Here is a 19119-nt window from a genome sequence, read left to right on the forward strand (position 1 = left end):
ATAACCATCATAACGAGATGAGGGTTTCACGGTGCACTTACGGCAGTACCTGGAGCACTGCTCAGCCACGTGTGGTGGCACACTCCTGTCATCCCAGTACTTGGGGGTTTGAGACAGGAGAATAACCGTTTCAAGTCCAGCCTCAGCAACTTAGTGAGACCATCAGCAACTTAGCAAGATCCTCAGTGACTTAGCAAAACCATTTCAAAATAAAAATTAAAAAATAAAGGTCTGAGCCAGGCGTGGTGGCGCACGCTTGTAATCCCAGCATTTGGGAGGCTGAACCAAGGAGGATCATGGTTCGCAGACAGCCTCAGCTACTTAGTGAGGCCCTCCGCAACTCAGTGAGGCCCTGTTTTAAAATAAAAAATAAAAAATAATTGGGCAGGGTGCGTAGCTCAGAGGTCGAATGCCCCTGGGTTCCATCCCCAGATCCGCAAATAAATAAATAAATAAATAAATAAATAAATAAATAAATAAATACATAAATCAATGTCTGGGGTATAGCTTATAGGTAACTCTGAGACTTACCCCTGGATTCAATCCCCAGTGCCAAAAAAAAAATACAGGACATAATACAATAATGTCCTGAATGATGTACCCCAAAATTTTTAAAATTAGAGGACTCATGTAATTATTTGATTCTGGCAAATAAAATGAGTTTTCTCATGGATTCTATTTATACAGGAGACAGAAAAAAAAATGCCCGTGAAAAATAAACATATTGTGTACTTCCTGCCAATAAAGACACAATACTTCCTCATTGTCATTAATGAAAAATAACACATACTTTCTAAAAAGAGAAAACATTCAAATGAGTCACCTATTCCCACATCCAGGCCTGTAGAGCTCTATAAATTTCTCTTGCCTCTAGCAGAAAACATCAAACCAACTGTAGGGCCGAGGACCATCGTCTCTGGATGGCAGCTATGCAGCTGGCCCTGCTGTGGGCCCTGTGGCTGCTGCCCGGCCACCTGGCCCTGCCGCTGCCCCAGGAGGCCGCAGGGGTGAGTGAGCCCCAGAGGGAACACGCGCAGGTAAGTCACAGTCCACTCACCTGTGCTCGATGATCTCACCAGCAGCCAGACTAGGATTGCAATGAATATTCTTATTATATTTCTGATTATAAAGGCAATGAATATTCTTATTGTAATATTTCTGATTATAAAGGCAGCATGTGTTTTTTTTTCTCAAGTAGGAATTCAGAACAGGTTTTCTAGCCTATCCAAACTGGGTTTGAATGTGCCGACTCCCTTTGTAGATGACCTAGGAGATGCCACTGAACTTTGTCGATCTTCAGTTTTTCAATTTGAAAATATATCAGCGGATGATTGATAAAATGCTATCAGCGGATGAGGGTGTTGCAGTGCACTTCAGGCAGTACCTGGAGCATTGCTCAGACTCAACAAGTTGAAGGTTTATTAACGCTTATTATAATCTGAAATTATTTTCATAAAGTGCATATAGTGTTGCCTCTTAAGATGAAGGTTACTTGTGATGGGGAGATATGAGGTCAGAAAGTGTGGCTAGAGCTTACAGCTTTGCCTCAAGCCAATGCAGATAGGCAGGGCATTAACTTTTGAACTTGTTTTCTCATGTGTGTAATGGAAATAATTATGCCTTTGTTTTATACCTCACAGGATTATGATAATACTAACTAGCACATCTGTAACAATTATAGATTATAAAGTCCCTCCGTGTGCACCATGACACTTAATCCTTTGCTCCATCCTGAGGAAAAGAAGAAACTAAAGTTAAGGTGATTCATACTCTTGTTAGTGGTAGAGACAAAGAGCAAGGACAAGTTTTTCTAGGTCAGAGATCATGAATCATGTTCTTTCTGATATACTACTTCATAAGCAGCCTAATAAGTATAAAAATCATTTGGCAAAATAATAGGATGATTACATCTAAGTATTGTTTCTCAATTTAAGCTTTAGTCATAAGAAAAATGGAATTTTACTTCACATGAACTTGGTCTTTTAAAAAGTTCCAATCATATACTAGACTGAACTATATGAAGCTACCATTATTAAACTGTATTTTTACCTCCAAACTGGCAATTTTATAGAAACTTTTATTCACCTAACATGTTATCCAGCAATCATCTTAACAAGTTATTACACATTTGTAAAAGCATTTAGTCCTTTTACTTAACTGCAGGTTGCCAAAATTAAGTGGTTAGCTATGTTTAATGGAAAACAGAGGGTCATCTCAAAAACAGAGACATTTCTTCCAGAGAGATCTTCGTAAAGTCCTGGAAGGGATAAGATAGGCCTTTCTCCTCCTCCTCCTCTTCCTCTTCTTCCTCCTCCTCCTCCTCCTCTTCCTTCTCCTATTCTCCTCATTCTCCTTCTTCTGTCTTCTTATTTTGTATTTTTGTGTTGTTGTTTTATACTGGAAATGGAACTCTGGGGCATTTTACTTCCAAACTATAGCCCATTTATCTATCTATCTATCTATCTATCTATCTATTCATTTTGAACTAGGCTCTCTCCAAGTTGCTAAGACTGGCCTCAAACCTGCAATCCTCCAGTCTCTGGCTCCCAAGTACTGAGATTACAGGCATACACCAGCATACTCACAGCTATTTGTTTTTAAATATTTTGCTATTGTCATGGATGAAAAATTAGTTATTTATTGTATTGAATGACATGCAACCATTGGTCACAGATAGAGAGGATATAAAATCATTACTGTTATTTAAGTAAAATTTAAACTCATTGAGACATTCTCAAACAAGGATACATCACCATCCACTCCAATATTGACTGTATATTAATGAGCCAGTGTTTAAATCACTTCAACAACTATATTATCATATACTATATAAGACTATATATTTTCTAATTAAATGGGTTTGGAATCAAAACACATGCTTATGCAGGTTATTTCACTCTTCTTAACTATGTTACTACATGGTTACTACATATAAAATAGACATGGCTGTGCCATACCTGCTTCAGAACATGGGTATAAGGTTTAATTGAAATAAATGTGTATCTGGCACTAGTACCTGTCATTCATTTATTTATTCACTTATTTATTTATAGTACTGAGGATTGAAGCTAGAGTCATTCTGCTTATATGGCCATCCTGTTGCTGTTGTTGTTGTTGTTGTTGTTGTTGTTGTTGTTGTTGTTGTTTGTTAATTTTGAAACAAGGTCTTACTAAGTTCCTGAGGCCTCGCTAAATTGCTGAGGCTGAGGCTGGCCTCTAACCTGAGACCCTTCTGTTTCAGCCTCCCAAATACTGAGATTACAGGTGTGTGCCACCCTCCCTGTCTAGTTCTTGGGAATATTTAAATGTTCTTGTGAACCAAATGCTGTGTGCATGTATGTCCATATCACTCCGAACTACTTTATGATGTGAAGGCATAAAGCTGCAATAAAAGTCTATTTTTAAAAAAGAAGAGACTTTAAGAAGTTCTTAGGAATCCACCTGCTCATGGAATAGATCTGGGGGACTTACTTTATCCTGCAACTTTATACAAGGGTTTTATTAGGGATTTGACAGTGGGAAAGGGGGCTTTTTATGGAAAGAGTGAAGAGAAGAAAAAGAGAAGCTGAAAGTCAGGAAACTCAGGCCCAGCTCTGCTACTAACTTGTAAACCCAAGATGTTATGAGCTTTGGTTTCTTTACATGGACAGTTAATTTAAATGAAATTAATAATCTCCTAAAATCCTTTCCCGGACGGGATCCTCAAGACCCTTTCACTTTTAGCTGTGACCAGGCCTCAGCAGGGTCTTAGATGGGCTGGTGGGCTTCAGCCCCCCACAGCCCGGAGAGCCAGGTCATGGTGTGCCTCTTGAGGGCAGGCTGGGATATTCTTCCTGATTGCTCTAAAAACAAGCCCAGGCTTTATAAAGTGTGTGGTATGCTTCTCCTCAAAACATTTAGTGGGATAAAAGAGAAACTGGAGGATATTTCCCAGTAGCTCACGAAACAGCATGCCAGTGCTTTTTCTAAATATTAAATCTTCTCATCAGTACATACTTATTTTACTCAGTGCCCATGTTATTATTATGTCTTCAAGTCCTTATCTGAATTGACAAGAACCAAAGGCAAAACGTGTGCAGATTTCTGAAATAAAATAAAAGCATAAACAAGAACTACAGACTGTTTTCTTTCTTTTCAATAGGACTATCTCCAGAGATTTTACTTTCAGGATTCAAAAGCAAAGAATGCCAACAGCATAGAAATTAAACTCAAGGAGATGCAAAAGTTCTTCAGCCTGCCCGTCACTGGAATACTAAACTCTCACATCCTGGAAATCATGCAGAAGCCCAGATGTGGAGTGCCAGATGTCGCAGACTCACTATTTCAAAAAAAGTGGACTTCCAACATTGTCACCTATAGGTTAGTCTAGCTCATGTTGACTAAATAAATAAAGCCCACGTCCTAAGAGGTCAAATACTGTTTTCTTGTTCGCCACCAGGGTCGTATCATATACTTTGGACTTAGCACCTGCCAAGGTGGAAGAAATAGTAGCAAAGGCTTTCGACACATGGAGTGAGCACATCCCAGTGCGCTTCAGGAGGATCACCAAAGGAATCGCCGATATCATGATTGGCTTTGTAAGAGGAGGTGAGGATGAGTTTTGCAGGCTCTGCCTGGGTGCTAGTTCATTTGTATCTCGTTTATATCAGTGTTCTCTTTTCATGATTTGACCCTTTCATAAAGCTCAACGTGGTGCCACACGCCTATAGTCCGGGAGACTGAGACAGGAGAATTTCAGGTTCGAGACCAGCTTCAGTAACTTAGAGAGATACTCAGCAACTTAGTGAGACCCTGTTTCAAATTTTAGAAAAGGGGCCCTGGGTTTGATCCCCAGCACCACATTCCAAAAAAATTTTTAAATTAAAACACCATTAAGAAGACATTATCACAAATTTTCTAGTTTGTAAAATTAGAGCCCACTTTTTTAGCAGGAATTGGCAAGTGATGACTCATGAACTAAATCCAGCCCAGTATGTGGTTTTGTAAATAAAGTTTTATTAAAACACTGCCATGTTCCTTTACTTACCTATTATCCTATGATCACTCTCAGACAGACTACCACGGTGACAGGGTCCATCAAATCCACAAAGCTTAAATTGCTTGTTATTTGACCCTTCATAGAAAAAAGTTACCAATCCCTGTTTTGTAGCATGCATTGTTACATTCATAATCATTTTGTAGTATAAATAACCTTTTGTAAATACACATGATACTTACATCACTTTAAAAATGGCAGACATGACATTAAATCAAAAGAAGCAGGGTTAGGGGCTCCATAAACATCCCCGTGAGCTGGAACAGCCTCTACAGCCTATAACTGGTGCCTTTCATGGAGCAAGAAAGCAGAAATGGAGACTTTCATATTAAAGGGTTTTCTGAGATATGGCACATATACAGCAAATTGTGCTTAATTGCTGGAGTTTTGTGGTGCAGACTTGGAGCGGAAAATGTTGCACATTTTGGTCTATTCCCATACTGAACTGCCTGAGCACTAAGAATTTAGTTGAAACTTGAGCTTAAGCCCACATATTAGCAACCCCAGCAAAAATATTATGGAAAGCACAAATAATAGTACTATAAATATTTAAAGGACTGTATGAACTAGATATACCCTGATACTAATCTGAAGGTAACTAGTTCTGCATTGCAAATAAAAGAACCATCAAATTTTATTTTAAGAGGCTTTGAACATGGTCTCCCAAGAGGATATCTACTATACTCACAAATAATAAACTAGATTTTGTGTGTTTGTAGAACTAGGTGTTGAACTCAGGATCATTCTATCTCTGAGCTACACCCCCAGCCCGATTTTTATTCTTTATGTTGAAATGGGGGTCTCATTAAGTTGTAGAGAGTCTCACTAAGTAGATGAGACTGGCTACGAACCTGCAATCCTTCTGTCTCGGCCTCCCAAGTATTAGGATTACAAGTGTGCGCCACCATGCCCAGCTATAAGCTAGATTTTTGAGAAAAGGTCTATGAATGGTCCACAGATTACTCATCCAGTACTGTCCTCTACACACTCTTCCATCACCATCTGGCCAAGTGAAGCAATCAGATCTAACAAATACTTATATGCAACCATAAGTTAGATATAACTGTGTCTCAAGCCCCAAGTCTGGCAGGTCTTCAATCCAAGATGGTTATCAGTAAAGGGCAGTGGTTCTGCACAGCTGGCTGAGGTACCAGTAATGTCAACTGCCTGGACTAGGTTGTTCTTTCCAGCCTCAATTATCATATAAACTGAAATGATGAGGTAACTAAAGAAAAATTCAGTCACTAAGGGAAGCTGCTCGATTTTCTTTCAGCTCACGGGGACGCCTACCCATTTGATGGCCCAGGATACATACTGGCTCATGCCTTTTTGCCTGGGCCAGGCCTAGGAGGAGATGTTCACTTCGACAATGATGAACAGTGGACCGATGGAAGCAGTTTAGGTACAGAACCCCGTGTCTGCTATTCCACACCCTTCCTAAAACCCCAAAATGAGGCTAATTTTTTTAACAATTTTTTTATTGAACATAAATAGTATATACATTTAAACTATATTTGGTGCCCTCTCCCCCCGCCCCCGTTTTCCCTTCCCCCCTCCCACCAATGGTTGTCTAGGTTAACCATGTCTTATTCATAATTTTACACATGTTCAGGTGTAGACCCAAATGAGGCTAATTTTAATGTGACAATTCGTTTATAATAATGATCAAGACCTAAGTGCCAACCACTATGCTATATGCTTTAAATGCCGTATCTCATTTAATATCCACTGGATGTTATGTATACAGAAGATGCAAACTTGGGCTATGGAGTCAAGCAGCATTCTATTTGCTGGGCCTCAGTCTTACTTGTCATGTGTCCTTGAGCAAGTTATTTTAACTTCTATGGGTCTCGGCTTCCTCATCGTGAAGGGGAAATATTAATAATTTCCACCTGGAGAATTGTTTGTATTAAATAAAATAATTAGTACACAGTGTTTAGCACAGTGTTCTGAATACACTAATAATTCAATAAGTTATATAATAATTCAATAAATTTTAGTGTTTCTCAAAAATTAGCATCTGAAATAGAGAATCCAGAAGAGCAGAGGCTATAACATTTAAGAATGAGATACAGTTCTGGGATTATTCACTACTGTTTAGAGAGAACAAACTCCATGACCCAACCCGCGATTTCATCACATGACACAGTAGAAGATTATGTATGCATCAGGGAAAAAATAGAGTGAAGTTCTGGCATGAATAATCTTAATCAGAGACTACTCTTTAACAAAATGGCTACTAGCTGGCACTGACACTGAAATTAACAATGTTTATCGTCCCTCAACTTAATGCAATACAGTGGAAGCTCTGGTAACTGCTCGAACTCACAGGCTCACACTTTCTCTCTTATTTGCAAAACCTTTCTATGAGTATGAAAGAAAGAATAAAATATTATGTGTATATATACAAAGTATAAAGGAGTCAAAACCAAGAGCAAAGGCCTTCGTTTCATGGAGAAACTACCTACCTTTCAGCCTTGGCTTTCTCAAAGATAACTTCCTCTCTCCTAACATACAAAGTTATAATCATTTATTGAATAGCCATTATTTTCTAGATACTTGCAAATTCTAATTGTCATAATAAACCTGTAGGGTAGAAATTATTATCTCCATTTGTTTATTTATTTAGTTAGCTAGTCAGTTAGTTAGTTATTGTGCTACTGAGGATTGAACCCAGGAAATTCTACCTCCAAGCTATACCCCCCAGCCCTATTTTATTTTATTTTTTCTTAATTTTGAAATAGTGTCTCATTAAGTTACTGAGAGCTTCTCTGAGTAGTTGAGGCTGACTTTGAACTTGTGATCCTTCTGTCTCAGCCTCCCAAGTGCTGGGATTATAAGTGTGTGCCACCACACCCAGCTTCTTATCTTTGTATAATAGATAATGAGCATCTACTAATTTGTCTAGCACTGTCCAGCTAGTTACGTAGTGGAGCCATGGTATCAACCCAAGCCTCAAGACTTTTAAAGACTTTCCTTTCCATTCTAGAATAGTGTTGCCTGAGTGACTATGTAAGAATCAAATAAGCAGGAAAAACTTTTGTTGTTGTTTTTATCAAAGCACTATCATTTTGATTCTCCTTGTTGTTATTATATATTGTAATTATGCCATAGGTATTTATGCAGTGGTTTTAGTAGTCGCTGAATGTCACCTCTTCGGTTGTAGGGATTGACTTCCTGTACGCTGCAACTCATGAACTTGGCCATTCTTTGGGTCTGCATCACTCCTCTGACCCTACTGCCATTATGTATCCCACCTATGAAAATAGGAAGAACGAAGATGCCAAACTCGCATGGGATGATATTAGAAGAATTCAGAGTTTATATGGTAACATTTATGGTTCCAAATGGGATTGAAAACTTTAAAATTTAAATTTAAAATTTAACCGGAGCCGGGCGTGGTGGCACACACTTGTAATCCCCGCGCCTGGGAGGCAGAGACTTGAGGATCGCGCAGGTTCGAAGCCACCCTTGCTGGCTTAAGAGACCCTGTTTCCAAATAAGAAAGTATAAAAATAGGTCTGGGAGTATAGCCCGGAAGCAGGAGGGTTTCCATGAACCCCAATACCACAAAAAATAAAAAAATAAAAATAAAATAAAATAATAAAATTTACCCAGGCTCGTTTATTTTATGGATATAAAGTGATACTCATTCTAGTTTTGTTTATAGTTTCTGGGTTTTTTTTTTTTTCTCTCTTTTTGTGGTGCTGGGAATGGAACCCAGGAGCATTCTGTTTCTGAGCGACACCCCCAGCTCTATTTTATTTCTTAGTTTAGGATCTCTAAGTTTCTGAGGACCTCATTAAGTTATAAGGCTGGGCTCCAACCTATGATCCTCCCATCTCGGCCTCCAGGATTACAGCTGTGTGCGGCCGTGCCTGGCTTCGTTTTACTTTGAAGCTTCGGTAATATGGTATCAAATGGTGAAATTATGAAAGCGTTATTAGCAAGCTGCTCTTCAAGCTGCTGCCCACCGCTCTACCTTTTTCTGTGGGGGGAGTGGGTGCTGGGAATCGAACTCAAGGGCTTTCTATCTCTAAGCTACACCTCAGCTCTTTTAGATTCTGTTTTGAAGCAAGGTCTTGCTAGGTTGCTTCGGCATTCTCTATCTTAGCCTCCCAAGTACTGGGATTTGAGGCGTTCTCCATTATGCCCAATGCCACTCCTCTGGCTTACTGTGTTTAAATACCTTAGAAATACTTTGGGGGAGTCTCCCCCTGGAGGAGTAGGCGGAGGGAGCATAAGAACGTCCTCCATGGATGCCCCTTGCCAAAGACTTGGCCCTAGGTGACCAACAATGACCCACATATACATGCAGGGAAAGGGATTAACAACAGACAGCAACTGCTAATGATGATTGCTGAGGCTGGCTTAAATCCCTGATCCTCTTACTCAGCCTCCCAAGTACTGGGATTACAGATGTGCATTACCACGCCCAGCTCCCGGTAAGCTTTTAAAGCAACTAAAGAATACAGAATTATGTGTGTTATTTGTTGTATTTGTTTGCTTGTTTGTTTAGTATTGGGGACTGAACCCACAGGTGTTCTACCTTCAAGCTATGCCCCAGCTTTTTTCATTTTTATCTTTTTTTATTTCAAAACAAAATCTTGCTGAGTTGCTGAAGTTCTCGCTGAGTTTTGTTTTGCTTTGTTTTGTTTGTTTTGTTTGGTGGTACTGGAGTTCCTGGAAGCCCTTCTACCTCAGGGCTACACTCCCAGACCTATTTTTACATTTTTATTTGGAAACAGGGTCTCCTAAGCCAGCGCGCGCAGCTGGCTTCGAACCTGCATGATCCTCCTGTCTCTGCCTCCCAAGCGCGGGGATTACAAGCGTGCGCCACCACGCCCGGCGTCGCTGAGTTTTTGAGGTTGGCTCGAACCTGTCCTCGCCTCTAAATACTGGTATTACAAGTATGTGCCACCATGCCTAGATCAGAATTAAATCTTTAAGTCAACAGATCTAATCAAAATTATCCACAAATATCAGGATGAATATTATACATATGGATATAAATTAGAATGATAAGAATATACTGTGGAAAGATCAGTAGAAGTCTTTGAATGATCAAAAGAGCAATGAAAGTACTTCATAGAACAGAGTGCCATAGGGGGAAGTTACTCCCCCTAATAAAAGGAGATTCCCCCCAGAGAAAAGTGGATACATGCTATCAGCTGAACTTCGAGTTTACTATAAATCATTGTGGCCCAAATTGCATTCCTAGAATGCCACTCTCACAAGACAATTTCAAAAGAAAAAAGAATGCCATGGAAAAATAATTCCAACAAACACTATCTCCTGTATTTCAAAGGCAGAAGATATTGAGGGATCCCAAACAAACATTGTTTAGAGCTGAGTGTGATGGGGCACACCTGTAATTCCAGTACTTGGGAGGCTGAAACAGGAAGATTACAAGTTCAAGACCAGCCTCAGCGACTTAAGAGACTCTCAGGAACCTAGCAAGACCCTATTTCAAAACAAAAAATAAAAAGGGCTGGAAGTGTAGCTTAGACATAATATGCCCCTGTGTTGAATCCCCAGTAAAACACACACACACACACACACACACACACACACACACATACACACACACAGCATTTAACTCAGCGTTTCCTAAACTAATCATCTTTTTTTGTTTAGTGGTACTGTGGATTGAATCCAGAGGCATTCTATACCCAAGCTACACCACCAGTCCTATTATATATATATATATATATATATATATATATATATATATATATATTTTTTTTTTTTTTTAATGTGGATCACATTGAAAATGGCATACAATCAGACTGCTTGGTGCCCCACCTCGCTTCTCCTTTTTCCCCCTCCCAACAATGAGTGACCAGGTTGACCATGCTACATTCATACTTTTACACGTATTCAAATGTGGCTCCTCCATTAATCAACCTCAGCCTTCTTCCTCTCCTACCCTTCCTTTCTGGCTTCACGGAGGTTTCCCCTCCATTATCTGGAGTCCCTCTGGTATCCCCAATGCTCCCTAGTTTGGGCTAATATATTTTTTATTTTTGAAACAGGGTCTTACTTTCTTTTGAAACTGTTTTCGATCTGTGATCCTCTTGTCTCAGCCTTCCAAGTACTGGGGTTACAAGCGTGCACCACCACACCCAGTTTAATAATCATCTTTATGGAATAACTATTGAGATCTCACAAAATAACACTTCAGAAAACACACTTTGTATGGTGCTATGTAACTAGACCCTAAAGATCGGACATAAAGAGTTGCTGTTGTTAGAAGAATTCATAAAAATTGACAGAAATACGATCTCTTCCTTATATAACCCTGCAAAACTCTTAGGATATTCTCTCCAGCATTCTATAGCTATTACAGAACTTTAAGAAATGCAAGGTTATTTTTAAAAGATCTTAGGCAGATTGATTAAATCTAGCAGAAGAAAACTGGGGTATTAAATTTTGAAGTATTAGACAAAATGTTACACCTACTGAAAGTGGAAAGAAGAAACTTCCAGGAACATGAAAGTAGGGTTTAATAATGCATGTTATAAATTTAGAGCCAGACATAGTGGTATACACATATAATCCCATTACTTAGAAGACTGAGATGGGAGGATTGCAGCTTCATGGCCTGCCTCAGCAATTTAGTAAGGCTGTCAGCAACTTAGTGAGACCCTGTTGCCAAATAAAAATTAAAACAGGTCTAGGGGTATAGCCTGAAGGTAAACGGCCCCTTGGTTCCATCCACAATTCCACAAAAATAAATAAATAAATAAATAAATAAATAAATAAATAATTTAGGAATTTTATTAAATGCAAAAAGTAATGTGACACTTGCCTAGTATGTGCAAAACCCTGGGTTCAACTCTCAGCAAGCACAAAAAATAAATTATTTTTAAAAAAGAAAAATATAGGTTCAAAAAATGTGATTAAGCTCATGTATGCAAGACTCCCCATGTTATTCTTCAGAATAACAGAAGTAGTAGCTAAAACACATTGAGTACTTAAGAGTTTACCGCACACTTTGCATGAATTACCTCACTTAATCCAACAGGTCAATAAGCATCGTTATTCCCATTCTATAGATTGGTAAACCAATGCTAAGAAAGGTTAAGTAATAAAATTTACTCAAGGTCACAGAGCCAGTCACATGGTAGACTCAGGATGCAAAGACAGCTGGTCCCCACACCCTGTACTCTCTACACGCTGCTTTCTTAGCATCTGGAGATTTTTCTTTAGGATTTTTGTCCCAGGCACAGAAAACTGAGCCAGATAAACAATAAATCATACATGATGTGACATTTCCTGTGTTTTTACAACCTTAGGATGGCTTTTACATATTTGAGACCATGTTGGAATGTTCTTATTTTCTTTTCTCGGCAGGAAAGAGAAGATACTCAAGAAGATAGCCACTCATTGTTGGGTCCTGTATCCGTAGTCCCCAGCTGGAGTTAACACTCTTCCTGTGCTCTATTTTGTGTGTACTTTACACTCCCTAGTAGGGCGGTTGGTGTTTGCACAACCCTCCCTCTGAGGACAAACCTCTTTGTGACATGACATTGTCTCACTTCTCTATACACGTTATATGCACAAATAAATACATTTTTATTACATGATGAAATTACTTATTCATGGGAAAATAAAAAACTAAGACAAAAAAAAAAAGTCCCACAACATTATGGTGGGGTCTTCGGGTACACCTCACCCTATCACCTGCACCTCTTTTTTCTTCATTAGTGTAGCCTGAAGTTATACTAACTTCCTTTGTACTTTTGGCCCAAGCTCTCACTGAGCCTTCTGTAAGTGAGGAGTCTTCCCATCAAATGTCTGTGAACTACCAGGATCTACAGTCTCAGGGTCACTTCCCCTCCAAGTTCCTGCCCCTGCATCTCTCCTGCCACAGACTCTCTGAGTTCTCTTTTCTCTGGCCTGTACCAAACCCAAACGTCAGCCTCATTGTCTTTCCTTTTTCTCCAAACTGGTTCTACTAGAGAGATTGTAGATGTCACTGAAGGTTCACATCGACAGAGAGATTTTACAAGGGACCCACAGAGAGGGCATCAGCCTCCAGGGTTTGGGGGAGAGAGTGTCTGATAGGCCAAGTTTGGGACCTGTCTTCCCCCCTCAGCCTGGACAGCTCGTGAACATTGTCCACAAAGGGTAAAGGCAGTTTCCTGTCCCCCAAAGTAAGGTGGAGAAATGCTGGACATGTAAAGACAATAGGTGGCCATGTCAGCTGCAAAGAAGATACCACTTCCTGCTACTGAAAGCAAGATACAACAGCTAAACAAACACAAATATGCTTAGGTCAATGACTATATTTGCTTACTGTGAACCTTATAGTCTGTTTTGTTATCTACAAAATGAAAAACTTGAATTCAATAACTTATTTCCTTTCTTTCTTCCTTCCTTTCTTTTTTTCTTTCTTCTTTTGGTAAAATTGGAGATTGAAGCCAGGAGCATTCTAACACTGAGCTACATCTCTACCCCCATTTTATGGGGTGTGTGTGTGTGTGTGTGTGTCTGTGTTTTACTGGGGATTGACCCAGAGCCATTTTACCTCTGAGCTATACCCCCAGCCCTATTTTATTCTTTATTTTGAAACGAGGCCTCACAAGTTGCCGAGGCTGTCTGTGAACCTGTGATCCTCCTGTCTCCGTTTCCCAAGTACTGAAATTACAAGTGTACACCACACTTGGCCCATTTTATGTTTTCTTTTGAGACAGGGCCTTCCTAGGTTCTGAGGCTGGCCTTGAACCTGGGATTCTTCTGTCTCAGCCTCCTAAGTACTAGGAATACAAGCATGCAACACTTACGCTCAACTGTGAATTTCTTTTATTCTAAAATCAAAACATATTCCTTTATGTTTTAAAAGGGTTTCTGAAATCCTGTTCATATGCACTTCATGTTTTGCCTGGATTAATGGATTTTCCTTTCACCTGATCTACTCTTGAGGGGCTTCCTAACAGCTGTGGTGGTAATTCTGAGTTTTGGAATATTGATCTGTTTTGGGTGGAAAAAAGTGAAAATTTAAAAAAATCAAAGTGAGCTGGGCAGGTGTTGCATGCCTGTAATTCCAGTATTTGGGAGGCTTAGACAGGAGGATTGCAGGTTCCATGCCAGCCTTAACAATTTAGTGAGGCCTTCGTCAATTTAGGAAGACCTTGTTTCAACAGAAAAAATAAAGAGGGGTGGAGATATATGAGCTTGAAAGTAGAATGTGTCTGAGTTTAATCTCCAGTATACCCCTTTCCAAGAAGAAGAAAGGAAGGAAAGAAAAAAAGAAAGAAAAATGTAATCATCTTTTTGGGATATGTGGTGCATAATTTATATTAATATAAAAGTGAATTTAATTTTTTGTTTTATAGAAAAAAACAAATAAGGAGAGTGGAGGGGGAGGAAGAAGAAAAGGAGAGGCTAAAATAGCAATGCCTTTACCAGTCACACGTCCCACTCTGGGGTAGAGATGCTTCACCCAGAGAGATACACTGAGCAACATACAATCCTGCACCCTATAGGCTCCCTGAAGTCAGCTGGGCCCTATCTTCCTCATAGCTTAGGTTTAGGCTTCTCTTCCAGATTTCACAGCTGACTTCATGGCCTTCCAGTACATTTCGTCTAAGGATTAAATTACCCAGAGTCCATTTAAATCTTATGTTTGCAAATCCCTGGCACAGTAGCTTGCCCGGCTGGCCTATGGTATTAATGCAAGTGGGAGCTCTGTGATGTCTTTCACCAATTAACTTCAAATTCAACAGTGATGTTAAGCTCTCAACAGAGAAGTAAAATTTTCTTATCTTGGTCAAAACAGCCTAAAACTACTTGGGAATAGAAAAAATTTTTTAACAAATAAGGACCCATGTTCTTCATTATTATTGCTATTATGTTATTATTATTGTGGTAAAATACATGACATGAGATTTATTTATGTTACTTATTTTTAAGTTTACAGTGTAATGTTGTTAAGTATATTCATTGTGGTGCAAGAGGAAAGATTCTTAGCCTTATCATGCTTGGCATTTGGACTGGGTAATTCCTTGCTGTGAGGCTGGCCTATGTGTGATAGTATGCTTAGCAGTCATCCCTAGCCTCTACCCACAGGACACCAGTAGATTATCCTTAGCTGTGGTCACAAATGTCCTCAACATTGTCATATGCTCCAAAGGGGGAAATAGCTGTCAGTTGAGAACCATTAAGCTAAAGAAAAAGACATTCTTATTTTCTTGAATTCTACTTAGTGCCCCTTCTATCTTTTTTCACCAAGGACCCTACCATTTTCTAATCCTGCATTCCATGGGAAATGAATGACAACCAGTTAAAGATTAAGGTGAAATTAGGTGTGGTGGCACATGCTTATAATCCCAGTACTTAAGAGGCTGAGGATGGAAGCATCCAAGCTTAATGCCAGCCTCAGCAAATTAGTGAGACCCTCAGCAATTTAGGGATATGCTGCTTCAAAATAAAAAGGAGGGTTGGGGTATAGCTCTGAGATAAAACATCCCTGGGTTCAATCCCCAACACTACAAAAATCAAGTCAAATATTATTATGACAGTGTTTTTAACACTATTTGAGGAAAAGATTGTCACATATTAAGGAATAAACTCACCTGTATGCCAAAGCCAAGATACGATGTATATGTAGAAATTCATAAGATTTGTTTGTATTGTATGAATGAGTTTTATTGATTTAAAAAAAAATAAATCAATAAACTCCAATTTAAGAAAGAAGTCTGAGCACATGACTTTGTCTATCCAATAAATGGAACATGATCAGCCTCAGCCTGGATGTGCAGAGGTGAAAGGGTAACTCAGTGCACAACTCCAAAGGTTCCGAAAGCCCAACAGGAAGTGTAATGAAGACCAGGTAAAAAACAAGATCAGAAGATCACCTGTGAGGGTGTACGTAACACTTGGCTTCATCTCCTCCTTCTAGAAAAATAGTAGAAAGCCGGGTAGTTATTTCCCAGAAAAATATCAAAGGGTTCTTTTCTAAGTGAATTGTAAAACATTTTGAGAGAGAATAGAACATTTAAAGTGGAATGTGTATACCTCTAAACAAAACATCCATGTTTTGGCTTTGAGGTTGGGGTAGGGAAGACTCCACCCATGATCTTCCTGAATTACATGTACCAGCAAACATCAGAGTTCTAGTCACACTAGAATTAACTCATTATTAAAATTAAGTGGAGCCAGACATAGTGACATATGCCTGTAATCCCAGTATTTGGGAGGCTAAGACAGGAGGACTACAGGTTCAGGAGCAGCCTCAACCACTTTGTGAGGTCCTTAGCAACTTAGACAGACCCTGTCTCCAAATAAAAGATAAAATAGGGCTTGGAGTATCGCTCAAAGGTAGAAGGTCACTGAATTCAATCCTCAGTATCACACACACACACACACACACACACACACACACACACGAGGAATCAAAGGCTGGGTCTTAGAGAAAACTTTGTAGGAACAATATAATTTTCTCCAGAAATAATGCAGAAGCCAAACATGGTGTCATATACCTGTAATCTCAGTACTTAGGAGACTAAGACAGGAAGATTGCAGGCTTGAGGACAGCCTCTGCAAGTAGTGGGACTCTCATCAAACTAGTGAGACTATGTTTCAAAATAAGAGTAAAGCTGGGATGTAGCTCAGAGATATATGATACCCCTAGGTACTAAAGCTCCAGTACCAGAAATAAATTTAAAAAATGGGAAGGTAGGGAAAGATACCCAGAATGAAATATCAAAAGACAAAAAATTAGAAAATAAGAAAGAAAAAAGAAAGATACATTCAGGAGGTCTAACATCAGTGACTTTGGATTATGTCAATTTGGCTAAGCTGTATCTTGTTTTCTGAAATTTCTTTCTCCATATTTCCCCCCAGTACTCCAGGTTTTTGTTCTTCTCCCCACCACCCTTAAGGGCCTCATGCATGCTAGGTAAGAGCTCAACCACCAAGCTACATCCCAAACCTTTTTATTTTTTATTTGGAGACAGAGTCTTGCTAAGTTGCGGAGGCTAGCCTGAAACTTGGGATCCTCCTACCTCAGGCTTCTGACTGGCTGGGATCGCAGGCTTGCTCTGCCCTGTCTTCTCTTGCTGTCCATGTTTCTGTTAGGGCTGGTCAGGAGAGAACCCTGCGTGGGATGTGTGGGACTCAGAAGGTGAAGGCAAAGTAAGAGCCAGGTTTGCTTCTCAAGGTCGATGTGTATCTTGTGTTATTGCACCTCCATTTTGCATATCTGAGCACAAAACACTGCAGGGGCCTCCAGCTTCAGCTCCTACAGGATCTCCTCTTTGAATTTTTCCAAATCCTTAGCCAGGTGCAAGCGTGCCTCCACAGCAAGAGGCTGTGAAAATATAGGAAGCTGGGAGGCAAAAGGGAAAGAGAGAACCGGGTGTGGTGGCGCATGCTTGTAATCCTAGCTTTCGAGACGCTAAGACTGAGGATCGTGGTTTGCAGACAGCCTCAGCTACTTAGTGAGGCCCTCCACAACTTAGTGAGATCCTGTTTCAAAATAAAGAGCAAAAAAATAGCACTGGGGGTGTAGCTCGGAGGTAGAATGCTTCAAGGTTCCATCCCCAGACCAATAACAACAACAACAACAACAACAACAACAGCAGCAGCAGCAGCAGCAGCAGAGCAGAAGCATTGAGATCTTCATATTACCAAGCAGGGCGTAAAGAGATGCTCCCAAAAACTGACCGAAGAAAGGGAGATTTAAATAGATCATTTAGAGTGGCCAAACCAGCAATGATACAACTCTGAACATTGAGAGAAAAAGGAAGAGCAGCAGAGGATAGTGTGAGTGACTAAATTCTTTTTTTTCCCATTTCATTTTTTATTTTTATTTATTTATTTTTTATTGGTGCAATGTATTCATACATCATAATGGTATAAAGAAAATATTTTTGTAGACATACATGCACACATTGCCCAGTTAGCCCCTACCCGATCCCCACCCCGTTCCCTCCCCATCCCTCCTTCCCATGCTTGACTTAGTGGTTGACATCTAGTTTTATAGCAATTTATCCAATATTAACGATGATAATCTCACAAAACAGTTTCATTTGTCTGATACCAAGCTTTTGATGACTAAAAGATAACAGTTCAATATTTCTTTTTGCTTTCTTTCTTAACAGAGAATATTTTTTCTTTTCTTTTTTTTTTTTTAGGTGAAGCTATCATACATTTATTTATTTATTTTTCAGAAAAAATTTATCCTGATATGGAATAAGGACTCTAGATACCCAAAACAATCTCGAAGAAGAACAAAGCTAGAAGATGTATATTTTCTGATTTCAAACCATATAAAGCTACAATAATTGAAACAGTGTAGTACTGTTCCAGAGGCAGATATATAAACCATTGGAGTTAAATAAAAGCCTAGAGATAAATTCTTCCATATATTGTCAAGTTATTTTTGACAAGGTTTCCACGAACATTTGGTGAAGGAAATAATAATCTTTTAACTAAATATTGTTGAAAAATAATAATTACATGAAAAATAATAAAATTGGACCCTTACCTAACACATATACAAATATTAACTCAAAATAGATAAAAGACCTAAGTATAAATCTTAATACTATAAATTTTTAGAAGAAAATCTGGGTCATAAAACCTCACAATATTTCTTGGATATGATTTCAATGGCACAGGCAAGAAAAGGGTAAATAAACTCCCTAAAAAATAAAAAAAATATTGTATATCCAAAGACAATGTAAACAGAATTAAAAGTTACTGATAGAATGGGATAAAATATTTCCAAATGCTATATCTGAAGGTATATTAATATTCCAAATAGAAATCCTAAAAATTAGCAACAATAAAAGCAAACAATACAATTTAGAGATAGGTAAAAGACTAACATAAATAATGAATCTCCACAGATAACCAATCTTAGTTGTCTGTTGGATGGAAAATCTTGTTTCTCTGGTTCTGGTGTATGTTACCTAATTCTTCTTTGTAGTTAATCTCTTTGAGTATTTTCTCTAGCGCTGGTTTTGAAGACATAAATTCCTTCAGTTTCTGTTTGTGGTGGAAGCTTTTTATTTCCCCATCTAATTTAATAGAAAGTTTTGCTGGGTAGGAAATTTTTGGCTGGAAGTTGTTTT

At 39.0% G+C, this 19119-nt stretch overlaps 1 protein-coding gene across 1 annotated transcript in view; it reads left to right on the forward strand.

Annotated features, from left to right (window-relative positions):
• Window positions 1–929: 929 nt before the first annotated feature.
• MMP7 (matrix metallopeptidase 7) overlaps window positions 930–19119 on the forward strand; it is a gene marked incomplete at both ends in the record, with an annotated part of 87154 nt that continues 68964 nt past the window's right edge. Inside the window, 5 exons of the mRNA XM_080688871.1 lie at window positions 930–1037; window positions 4142–4359; window positions 4439–4587; window positions 6309–6437; window positions 8202–8363. Of these exons, the coding sequence (XP_080544997.1) occupies window positions 930–1037; window positions 4142–4359; window positions 4439–4587; window positions 6309–6437; window positions 8202–8363 (766 nt within the window). The remainder of the gene's footprint in view (window positions 1038–4141; window positions 4360–4438; window positions 4588–6308; window positions 6438–8201; window positions 8364–19119) is intronic.

The sequence above is a fragment of the Muscardinus avellanarius genome (genome assembly GCF_963383645.1).
Source record: "Muscardinus avellanarius genome assembly, chromosome: 1".
NCBI classification, from domain to species: domain Eukaryota; kingdom Metazoa; phylum Chordata; class Mammalia; order Rodentia; family Gliridae; genus Muscardinus; species Muscardinus avellanarius.